This window comes from Helicoverpa armigera, chromosome 1 (assembly GCF_030705265.1).
Source record: "Helicoverpa armigera isolate CAAS_96S chromosome 1, ASM3070526v1, whole genome shotgun sequence".
Classification (NCBI taxonomy): domain Eukaryota; kingdom Metazoa; phylum Arthropoda; class Insecta; order Lepidoptera; family Noctuidae; genus Helicoverpa; species Helicoverpa armigera.
In genome coordinates, this window is record NC_087120.1 from 16,501,243 (window position 1) to 16,513,922 (window position 12,680).

Below are 12,680 nucleotides of genomic sequence, written 5' to 3' on the forward strand. Positions count from 1 at the left end.
CGACTGCCTATCTGACCTTCTCAACCCAGTTACCCGGGCAAACCAATACCCCTTGGTTAGACTGGTTCTCAGACTAACTGGCTCCTGAGTACCCGTAACGACTGCTAAAGATGTTCAATGACAGCCGGGACCTACAGTTTAACGTGCCCTCCGAAACAAGTATAGATTGTAAAAATTACAGTATATTATGAAACTTACCGTAGAAGGAGGAGTGTTAGAAGTATAATCAACGGGCGCATTCATATTATTCGCCGCGGCAATGGCCTTGCGTTTCTTGGTCTGTTTGGTTTCTACCAGATCTGTGTTAGTGATCACGGACTCTTGGTAAGTCGGCTTTGAAGTCGGGACTTGGACCACTGAGGCCGTGATTGGAGCACTGGTGGAAGAAAATACATAAATTATTAGTTATCTTTAAACATATAACAATAAAAAAATATTTGGCTATTCATGCACCATCCATTAAATAGTCCTCACAAAGCCTACACATTTGGTTTGGATTCGTGAGACCGTTCTTTAGTTATAAAATTACAAAGTCGAGTGGCATTAATTTTTATATATAGGACTGGTAAGACTGTTACTGTTACAGCCTTTTTATCGTCCCACTGCTGGGCACAGGCCTCCTCTCACACAGAGAAGCATTGAGCATTAATCACCACGCTTGCTCCATACGGGTTGGTGATTTCAGACTACAGTCCAGATTTCCTCAAGATGTTTTTCTTCACCTGTATCAGCCATGAGTGTGCCAGATATACTAAGAAAATACATACAAACTTAGAAAAATTGCTTTGGTACTTGCCTGAACTGGAATCGAACCTACACCTTCATACTCGAGAGGTTGGTTCTTTACCCACTAGGCCACTCAGACGAGATAGATAAGACGGTGTAGTACGCACCTGGTCGGGTTGGTAGTGATGGTGGATACAGAGGCAGCGGCCTGCGCCACCGAGCTGATCACCCCCACTGCCTCGGCCGGCTTGCTGGGAGATGCTGACGGCGGAGCCACCTTAGACGGACCAGCCGGGGTGGAACTGCCTGATGCTGCAACAAGATTAGATCATGTTACGTATGTACAAGTTTTGTAGTCCAACATAAATGTCAGTTTCTTGAAAACAACTGTTAACTTTAATAATAAAACGTGAAAAACATAATAAACAGATATTTTATGTAACGTTTATGCTGTTAGTGAAAATAGTGATATGATTTAGCCAATTTGTGACAACATCAACAAGAAAACAATATTTTTTTTATACTAATTCTATGAAACTTGTAAAAAAACTATGAAGTTGGTTAAAATCTAAGCAAAACGATCCATTTCGGTTTAATAACTATTAGAAACTAAAGACATACTTTTTAATAAGTACATCAGTCAGGACGGGAGTAAAAGTACTAAACAAGATTGGTAGCAGCCTGGTGTATGAACACAAGCCTTGGGACATACGGCGTACAAGTAATTAAGATAGCAATGTAATACTATAGGGCATGATAACTTAAATATGAGAGGTATCACTTAACACTTTCTTAGCACAAACTCATTATAACGTTACACAGCAATTTCTACTTAAAATTGCACTGATAAATATTTATGCCATAAAAAATGTGCATCCATTGTAAAACGCCTAAGATCAGTCACAATAAAAACTAATTCACCTAGGGCACTATAATTACATTTGTTTTGATTCTAACATAACACTCACAATATTTAATAAAAAAGTTTACGAATTTCCCAAATAAAACAAAATAAAACAAAAGCGATGCCTTTTTTAAACGCCTATGAAAAAGACAATTTGAAAAGTACCTATTATTTCAGAAAAAAAACTTGAGTCCTGTTTCAGTAGAAATCAAATCGTTTATTGTGTTCAGTGCAGCTTACCTTTCCCAGTCTGAGTATTGGAGGCCTCAGTGGTATGCTGAGGCGAAGGCGCCGGGGTGCTGCTCTTGCTCCCGGAGCCCCCGTCAGCCGAGGAGCCACGGCGTGACGGAGACGGCTTCTTCTTGTCCGACGAGTGGTGCAGTTTACCACCTAAGCCACGGGAATAATGTCTATTTAGTCAAACGTGTCAAACTTTAGAACGCCAAAAACATCAAAATAATTATAGAAAATAAAAAAAATCAATGTAAAACATTACTTATATCAACTAGTATGTCTCTTTAAAAATAAATTTGCATGCAGCTACGAAGTCATCTAACATATAGTTCCGTTATAAGTTAATTGAACATGGACAGAATTGTGAACAAAGTTTGGTGGTCTCTCTGACCCAAATGAGGCTTGAGATTGCAACATTTTTTTTTGAGCTGAACAGGATATCTATATAATTTATCCTGGACTCGTATATTCATACAGCACTTATAAAAAAATAAACACGAATTTTTCCATCCTCTACTACAGTACTCAATCTAATTACCATCACAGACATAAAATCATGCAAAACGTATACAAACAAATACCCAAAACAAAGGACGAACACAAATAAACTAAACTTTTAGTACGAACACTTGCATACTGTTACTGTTACAGCCTTTTTATCGTCCCACTGCTGGGCACAGGCCTCCTCTCACACGGAGAAGGAAGGAAGGAACACTTGCATATCACCATTAAAAAAAGTCTACACGGAAAATTTACTTCAAAATAGAACCGTCGATGAAGTGGCTTGTCAAACTACTAGTTGGACAAGTAACTAGGAGGCAATAAATCAGTGTAAATAATTAATAGTTACTGCGCAGACCTATAAACTGGGTCTTGCACTTACCAATGGGGAGTTAACATTGTTATTTCTAGCATACAAGCACCTTTTCTGCGGTCGATATCGAATTTGCCTCACAAAATGTCAGATATAATGCTCCTGACATGGAAAGCATGATAACTTTAAAATGCACTGCTTATGGTGAATGACAGGTCATTTCCCCAAGACATTACCGCATACAATATTAATTTATACTGTAATTGTCTGCGCCTAGAACTTTTTTAATTTTAATAGCAAAACGATTATTAGTTTTAATTCTCTTAAATTTAACTTTTTTAACAAATGTCAATGGCTACGTGGGTAGATTTTTTCTCAGAATACGATCGTCACGAACTGAGCTGTGCTGCTTGTAATTTGTCTTAAATTCATAATTATACGTAATTTCAAGATATTCAGAGTTTTACTTGAGAAGCTCCAAGTCTTGTGCGTAAACAGTAATTTTACTGTATACTTTCCTATCAAAAAAGACTATTTGCATAAATAACGTAAACTATTAAAAAATACACAAAAAAGTATCAAGTATTCATTATTAGGGCCGGTTGCATCAAATTTCACTCAACTCAAAATTAACTATTAATGAAACATAATCCATAAAGGTATCATATGTAAACATGAAAATATTTTGAAAAATTTTGATAGCCATCCACAAATATTTTTAAAATTTTAACTATCTTTCCATCATTCAAAAATTGACTGTCAGAAGAATAAAATTCTGATGCAACTGACCCATAAGGAACAAGACACACCACAGAACATGCGACAAATGCGACAAGGATGTACGACAAAACAAACGCACTTTTGTCCGACGCCTTATGTTTGCGCGTCACTGGACCACAGTCAGTCGCGTCTTGAGACATGTCTGCCGACGCGGGGGAAAACAAAACAACAACGTTATACATAAATATATGTACTAGTTTAGACAACAACAGGAAAGAAAGGGTAGATAAAAATTATAGCTTCAATGGTCATACAAAAAAAGGTTTAATATCCACGTTATAAAAACGCAAGCTTTAGTTGGCTTGGCCTTAGTATAGAATCTAGATCCAAATGTATTGTAGTACGGATCACAATGCAAGCTTTGGATTTTATATAAGGTAACATTAGCCAACTGATTAAAAGTGAGTGATATCAAAGTGTACTTGGATATAATATAGTAGCACTGTGAAGAAGCTTGGTCATAAATATTATTATTTAAATGTTATAATACTCTTTTCCTCTAAAATAATAATACAATCGATATACTTCATTAAACTAACTATTGACCTACTTAATTATGAGGTCGTGTATTATATATAACTGTAGACGGGGAAAACTGTTCAGTTATTGTTATTAACCATCGGAACATAACCCTAAAAAATGTGCATACAAGTTGTATAAATATAGCGTTTTAAATAAAATATTTCGTACAAAAAATGTACAGGATAAACAAGGACGCCTGAGTTAAGCGGCATTCTTCCTGATGAAACGATTTCGTAAGTAAACTGACATCCTTGATGACCTTACATTGTAATTACCAAAATAAAATATAAAAGTAATAAAATGTATAATTCCACTCACCCATAGGCTGACTAGGATTGGGAGTCTTGGACGAGTTCGGAGTACTCTTGCCCGACACGACGGTGCTCGTGGCGTGAGACGACTTGCGACCCGGCTGCCAACGAGAACAAACTGATATAACTATCCACTAACAGCCAACAAAACACGACACCTTACACAAACTATATGCACATACTCAACTATCAGTTAATGCGACTAACCGCCCTTACAAGTATGCTATACAAATACATAATAAAATAATAACATAAACACCAATAAAATACACCCTGTTATTAACGGACGTCAAATTGGGTTGATTAGGATACGAGTATTATTCAATCTGTTCCAATATTCGTATTTATATTTGTCATTCACTTAGTCATTTCATTTCATTTATATAATCGAGGAACAAGGTAAAGCGTATATCTGAACGCCGGTGTAGGACGGTGAACTAGAAGCAAAAGCATACAAAATATACTGTTACTGATGGATTGGATGGCAGATGTGGGCAGCTAACATATATCGGAGGCCCAACACTCCACGATAACCTGGTACCGAGTGAGAGACCAAGCTATAACAGTACTGGAATAAAATACAAAAAAAAATCCATGTCAAACCAAACAACAGGTATGTTTTAAAGCATTTTGAATAATAACAATTCGTACTATACAAGAAATGAACACGGTAAAACACAGAGAATTGAAACGTGACGTCCGTTATTTCACCTCGTCAATCATGAAGAATATTTGAGATATTTGTTCCAGCACAGTTATAGGTGGGCCTGTCACCAGGTCAGAGTGGAGTGTTGGGCGACCGTGTATACACAGTCGGGTACGTACCCCTTTCGACTTGGCGGCGTGCGTGGGCGTCGCGGCGCCGCTAGCCTTGGGCGAGCTGGAGGCTTCGCCCTCCTTCTCGCAGCTGGAGTCGCTCGACTGACTGTCGTGCGACACCGGCTTGTACGGCGGGATGGTCTTTACATTACCGCCCTTTTTCTGCACAGTCAACGATCCACCGTATCACACAACGCTCATTCCCGCGCCAGTACTCTCAGTGTCAAATTACAACGAGTTCGCGCTACGAAACAGGATATTTTTATTCAATAATTGATAAAACCTCTACGTGTGACGTATGGCCAGTTAAACATGTACTACTCTACACTAAACTAAAATTATGATAAATCCAATTTGTGTATAAAATGAAATGGTTTTAGTACCTTGGCGATGATGGTGACATCATGATTGGTGAACTAAAAAAATGATAATGAATGAATAAATCAATTTCCATGCACAAGTATGGCGACGTAACGCAATAGTTAGGTGCAGTAGCCGACATGATAACAAAATGACAAAGTGAAAATGTTAAACACTAAACGCGTACTCAACACAATAATCAGCTCATGATCGGTCGATGATCGACTAAATGCTGGCGCGCATTACTTACTGCATTCTCAATAGCAACTATACAGAGTGATACCATTAGTAAAGTCTGCATAAAACAAGTAAACTGGTGTTAAATCCATATGGTTCGGGATAGGCGCGTCCTGTAATAAGCGCCAGTCTTTAGAAGCTTACACTCACAGAGTGAACATACAGTATGTCTAAGATGGCAGTAAGTTGTGAACACAGACGTCAAACAACACAAACAGGGACATTCCAAATGATCATGTGCGCTCGACATGTACGTACACAGGGACATGTAAAGTAGGAGAGTATATGCTTAGGGGCACTATGAGCAGCAAGGAAAACAAAAAAAAAATTTTGGGACTTGGTAAATTTTTCGATTTTGTTTTTTGAAATCTTGCCGGTTTTTTTCAAAATCGGTTTGACCTTGCCTGCAACAACCATGATCAAACCAATTCTGAAAAAAAGCAAGATTAAAAAAAAAAACTTCGAAAAATTTACTGAGTTTCAAAGTCCTTGTTCCATAGCGCCCCTAAGGCAACACTTTGTGAAAGTTATGCTAATTTAATTAATAACTAGTTTCATTAAAGATTTTAAAATATAAATGTCAATAAACCCTTAGAAACACAAACAGACATACACACACCCATCATAAAGACAAACATAGGTACAAAATCTACTTAGGTAGGTATATGACAAAATATATGTATCACACATAATAAGAATAACACAGGAGCTCATATGTATATGTCATTGTCATGATAAGTATACTGATCTAAATCCCAGTAGAAAAACTAATCATATCATCACAGTCCCACAACACAGTTAACTGCGAACCCAGTATTCACATTGTAAAAATAAATATCAGAAAGAAAAAATAACTATTATACCCATAAAAGTTATCATATCATCATTAACTATACATATTATAGGAAATAAATTCTAAATTAACATTAACTTCATCTCATATTAAAAAAAACAAATGAAAGATCATAATAGAACAACGTTCAAAAGTTGAAAGTTGTTCTATCATGTTGGTACACCGATACACAACGAAGACATTAAGTATGTACTTACCAGTTTACCGTAATGATGTTGGCAATATCCGCAGTACTTGACATTGTCCAGGTAGTTCCCGGCTTCCTCGCAGAGAAGGCCTAGACCTTGGGCACATGTCACATGGAATTGTTGCTTGCAACCTTGAGGCAGTATTGAAATACATTAGTAGGTCAAACGCATAAAGAAGCTAGAAGAAAATAACAATATTATTATGAAAAATCTGAATAATGATCATATAGGTCATCCGTTTAGCCGTTGCCAAACTATGTTGAGGTGCAGCAAAGTGTCAGTGTATTACATAGAGCGACTGCCTCTCTGATCTGATAAATACAGTTTGTGCTTACTGGATACTGTTAGTATATAGACACAAGCCCTTGCCACCAAATATTGTTGTAGATATACATTACATCTGCCCGATCTAATCACATGCAGTGTTTTTTTAAGAAGCAACATATATCTGCCCCAGTAACCGACACCATAATAAGGCTATTTATCAGACTAACTGGCTTCTAACTATGGGTAGTTATGAATATATCTACATGCTTTATTCAACAATGCCGAACATACATCCATATAAGCTACATGTATCAAATTATGTTAAAAAAAATAATTAGCAGTATGACACAGGTAATGGGACAAAAGTATAGCTTAAATATAAAACGAATGTACAAAACTGACCAGATTTGTTGCACTGCATGCATGCACCAGCAGTGGCGCGATGCGTCTTGCCCACATCTTGGCAGATGTAGCATGTCTGAAAATATTCCGTTCATTTTTACATTTGCACTTAATACTATATCGTTTTGAGATAAAATAACGACAGAAATAACACAAGAAGTATGGATTAAGTAAGATTTTGAAAACCAAATTAAGAATTACAACACAAATAGTAATAGTACAAAAAGGAAGATAAAACTTTGTAAGGACGCCATTTCTTTTGTCTAACCACTCGGTATTTGAATAAATTTTTGAGTACATAATGCGTTAAAAACTGTTATTATCTAAAACCAAACCTTTTCTTTCTTAATAGTACAGGACCTTTTCTTAGTAAGTTTCATTTTATTAACTTTAGAAAAGAAAACGAACTGAAGAAAAGAAAATAACGAAGCACGCACTGTTACTTTCATGAACGTAAAACGAGAACTAGTTGAGCAAGATTTCGGGCCTTAAGGTGACTTAAAAACAGAAAAGTTGAAAATATTAAAAACATGTGGGTAGATGAGTTTCTAAAGTATGAAATAGTACAGTCAAATTCAGGTCAGTGGTAACAGTTTTATAGGAAAATCTTACTTATTACTATTGAGTTAAGGTGTATGTCAGTTCCCACTGTGCAGTTCACTGTAGGTACCTACAGTTAACTTTTTATCGCACCCCATCGAGGAAATCAAAATGAATTAAAGTTGAAAAAATCGATCCAAAACCTTAATAAAAATTACTTCTTTAGTTGGATGGTTATTTTAAGCATATTTGTTGTTTCATATTTATTTTTGTTGTTTATTTATTTAATACGCATTTGTTTAAAAAGTCTTATCAAGATACCTGTAAAAATTTTGATAACTTTATTTACGTCATGGTGGCAGGTTTGACCTTCTCGACTTTATGTCGGTATCCTGTGTGTTTAATAGGTATCCTGTTCCGCAGCCAGCGGAAAAAAATACCTATGTCCCCCTAGGCTTTTTATTTAGATTTTATATAAGTATTTTGGATGTATTATTTATTACATTATGTGTAATTGTGTATGTATTATGTAGTTGAAGTTTTTGTTCGCGTTGTTCTTATCCTTCTTCTCCCTTTTCTAGTATGTGTGCTTGTTTAATTCGTATTAAATTAATAAGGTCTTTGTCATCAGAAACCAATGGTGGTAAATCAGAAGTGTGGTGTCCATGGGGCGCTGATCATCTTGTCTTGACGACTCCCTGTGTGTTACGGTTGACGCGGTATACATAGTTAACATTGCTAAGTTTTGGATGTCATTCAATTTGCATAGACTATTTAAGAATTGTAACAAATTCGTTTTACAGGTGCACAGCTTTTAATGAATTAATGAAAATCTTCATTTGCAAACATGGTAAATACAAAAGGTGGTAAAATGAAATTACAAACAATACTAATGTACTACTAATATATTTATAACATACAAATGCAGTAAAAACTATTGGAAAAATAAAAACAACACATAAAATATTTTTTACAATTAAAGAAATCTTTTGTTATTAATTAGTTTCTTACCTGAAATAAATGAATTTAATTTTTTATTTATGTTTTAAAGGGTATAAAAGAAATAAAACATTTTTCGTACCTTATTATATCTCTCTGGTGGTATGAGTCGCAACACAATAGGTTCCATGGAGGTGACATTGCCGAACCTGACCTCTGGTATGTACAGGGCACACACCACGTGAGCCCATCCTCCTGTATCTGACCTCTTCAGTGCACCAGACTTAGACGGGCAGAGTTCACAGCGCTGAAATATCACATCATCAATATTAGTATAAGCTTCAACGCAAAATGTATGGACATTGGTGATACTAGACAAACTTACAACTTTAGTTTTGGTGTCCGGACTCTCACATTTTCGACAATACCACGGTCCTGTGGGTACTGTTACTATTCCATAACACGCTGAAAATACAAGCCATATTTTGGTTAACATCAGATTTAATTAGAATTTACTAAATCAATTTGAATAAATATACAAAATAGTGTTCAGATGCTGATGCCCTAATGATCAAGGCTTCAGCCAGCAAACTGCATCTTGCACCAGGCAGCTGAACACTTCAGGCAAATACCTTGGTGGACAGCCACCGTGCATCCATTTCCATCACAGTAGACAAGCGGGTTGTCTGGCCAACCGCGCTCGTCTGAGCACACGCAGCAGCCTCCTACCATCTCCTTCATTGTGTACTCCTCATTATTGACTTAAAACCTACAACACCACGACACATTGCTTACAAAGAACTCCAACAACTGACAATTCCAGTGAAAAGGATATGAAATAGCTATTTATTTGCATATAAATGTGCGTGATACGAATAGATCACCAGGTAATTTGACCCTATGGAAGCTTAAGATGATTTGGATGACAATCACAAATGAACTTCATGTGTGTGAAAATAGTGCAGCAGCAATGGATGTCGCTAAACACTTCATATTGAATTAAGCTCTTGCAGAAGTGATGCAACTCGAATCCTTTTTAAATTGAGTCAATCAATAGATTTTTTAACATAACCTGTATTTAATAAACAGATTTCATGATAAATTCTCTTCATAGTTGTTTTCTTTTTTATAAGTATTCCGCCAAAGCATCAGCTGGATTGAATGACTCAAATTAAAGCAGTTGAGTTGAGAATTACATCACTATCAGTTTGTCAAATAACAATTGTATTACTTATACTAATTATATTACAGTTTAGTTAAAAATAATTGCAGGAATTAATAAAATACATATAATACATACAATACTCTTTTATTTGCAAAAAATATATATATATACAACATGGATTAAAATAATAGGGTGTCTGCGTGTAAGGCAACATAAGTTTTAGCAAGTATAAAGAAAAACTAAAAATACCTTATTTAACCCTGAGCATGGATAATAACAGCAATGTTAGAACTATCAGTTAATGGTATTGTTACAGCAATGTGAATACTGATAAGGAATTAAGAAGTGTTATTGTGTAATCATAATAGTTATCCATAGACACGGCAAACTGGCTTCTGAAAATGGTTTCACCTGATTCTAGCATGTAGCCTATGTAATTCTGTAATTAATTGGCTGTATTACTACCAAGTTTCATCGCAATCCATTCAGTTGTTTTTGCACTAAAAGAATTAAAGATTCCTTCTAATAAACTTTCTTGTTTATAATATCAGTAGCATAATAGGCTCATAAAAACCAAGGTAATAATGTTGTTACACATAATGCTGTACTGTTCAGTTGTTCAAAATCAATAATAGATGTTCTGATTTCACAGAATTACAAATGTTAGTCCGAATAACACATTGAATACCGAGTACCGGCCGACCCAGTGTTTCTCACCAACTATGAATATTTGATGCAAATTGATTCTCTGTGCAACAATCACACTTGATGCAAGGACTTTATCATGACTTCATGAACTAATTTATCAAACCAGGTCTATACTGTTTGTACAAGTAGTACATGAGACTGTAATACCTACTGGCTAGCTATAATGTTTAGATGAGTGTTGAACCATAAAACTGTCGGAAGCCGAATAATAGGCCGGAAAGTTGAAATTATATACAAAGGCGTTTGTTGTAGCACAATTTTAAGCAAAATAAATAATATTCTCACAAGAGTGTCACTGAATAAGACTATAATATACGTAAGTAAGGGTATGAGAAGCATTGATTACGAGTCTAAAGCAAGAGCTAATACAATTTGAAGTGTAAAACTGATGGATAATGCTGTGAATATTAAATGACAATGAATAACTTACAGCTTCCATCTAGTTATATTTACCAAAAGTAAAATTATCCGTTCATTGATGAAGAAATTCCCGGCAACAATTGTTTAATTCATCTTTAATTTATAACTGATAACTTTTATCACCTCACCTGCGCCTAGCAAGAACGATAAAATGAAGTCTAATTACACAGAATCAAAACTCGTCGAGTAATAATTAGGTAATAAATGCTTAAACAAGATAAGAACTTTGGTTGAAACTCAAATTGTAACTTAAATTATCCCTGATGTCAGGTAATATTATTATAACACAAAACTCGTCAAAATTACTCTCGCTTGCTGCTACTAGCTACAAGCTGTGCTACAAGCAAAAGCCATGTTGAATTTTGTTTGGAGTGCATTACAATAAAGATTTGTAATATATGTAGCATTCACATGTTAGAGCAGGTTAGCAGCATACTTAATTAGTAAGAGTAACCGAGATGACTAAATGTTCCACCATTCTACATCGAGGTACTGGAACGCGCTATTTATCAATGTTAGTTTCAAGGGGGTTTATTTTATTTCCTAGAGAGCAGATTGAAGTAGAATTCTAGTTAGATTCGCTGTGTTGGTAGGATGTGGTAGGATGGTAAAAAATACAACAAAACGTCGCGTCCCATGCGCGCGCAGTGTTTTGTTGCAGCATGTAATGTGTATTGATTGATTGCTATTCCAGTTCCAGCAAAACTGGCCGGGCAACGCATATTTAATAAATAAATAGGTAGTCAATGACAAGTCTAGTACCTACTAGATATATTATCTAGAATTTTTACCCTATATAAAAAAATGCGCAATGTACCTGAACTATCTACTTAGCATATAAATCTCTTTTTAAGCTTTAACAAAAAATATGTTCCCACTACTCTTACAAGTAAACACTAAAATAATGCACCTGCGATGATCAAATGGATGTTTGTACAAATGGACAAATGGTTTTAGCTTGAATTGGGAGTGAGATCCCTCCGCGACCCCACACTCCATATTTTGGACACAAAGCTTGGAGTTGGCAACTCTCAAAGATCCTTAAGCTTTTGGGTTGCTAGCATACAAATATTTGAAACAAATTGAAGCAGATAGTTAAGTTTAAAAACAAATTCACAATTCAATAATTTAAAATACTAAGTTCCTTCGAATACTACACAAATAGTAAATTATTAAAAACATCTTTATGTATGAGGTCTTCAACCGCGATGCCAAGTAGGAAGTTATTTTTGACATAGGTACCTAAGTATCTAATTCAAAATACTGGAGATTTAGATCAATAGTTATTTATAGTACTTTATTCGTATCTGGATACGCTTTTTTAAGATTAAAATAGAAGGTAGACCTAATAATACAAAGTGTAGCTTGATTAGATACTACTACTACGGATCCTAAGAAGGCCCTTAATCTGCACCGATTGTAATAAAGTAAAATCATAATTTTATCTGGGACACAAAATGTGTGTATTTACAGTTCCATACCGGCCGGGAT

At 35.5% G+C, this 12,680-nt stretch overlaps 1 protein-coding gene across 15 annotated transcripts in view; it reads right to left on the minus strand.

The window, feature by feature from the left end:
• LOC110372441 (protein AF-10) overlaps positions 1-12,251 on the minus strand; it is a 37,763-nt gene extending 25,512 nt beyond the window's left edge. For 2 of the 15 annotated variants that reach the window (XM_064036414.1, XM_064036411.1), the window contains exons 1-13: positions 11,318-11,572; positions 9,529-9,665; positions 9,282-9,361; positions 9,039-9,203; positions 7,418-7,493; positions 6,758-6,879; positions 5,494-5,526; positions 5,117-5,272; positions 4,299-4,392; positions 3,538-3,600; positions 1,871-2,020; positions 894-1,038; positions 199-376 (exon numbers count right to left, since the gene is read on the minus strand). In XM_064036414.1, coding sequence (XP_063892484.1) covers positions 199-376; positions 894-1,038; positions 1,871-2,020; positions 3,538-3,600; positions 4,299-4,392; positions 5,117-5,272; positions 5,494-5,526; positions 6,758-6,879; positions 7,418-7,493; positions 9,039-9,203; positions 9,282-9,361; positions 9,529-9,637 — 1,371 coding nt within the window. In that variant the 5' untranslated portion in view covers positions 9,638-9,665; positions 11,318-11,572. Of the gene's footprint in view, positions 1-198; positions 377-893; positions 1,039-1,870; positions 2,021-3,537; positions 3,601-4,298; positions 4,393-5,116; positions 5,273-5,493; positions 5,527-6,757; positions 6,880-7,417; positions 7,494-9,038; positions 9,204-9,281; positions 9,362-9,528; positions 9,666-11,199; positions 11,573-12,099 lie in introns of those variants that run through there. The other 13 variants (XM_064036409.1, XM_064036384.1, XM_064036415.1 and 10 more) reach the window with 12 other exon arrangements.
• Between the last annotated feature and the right edge of the window lie 429 nt (positions 12,252-12,680).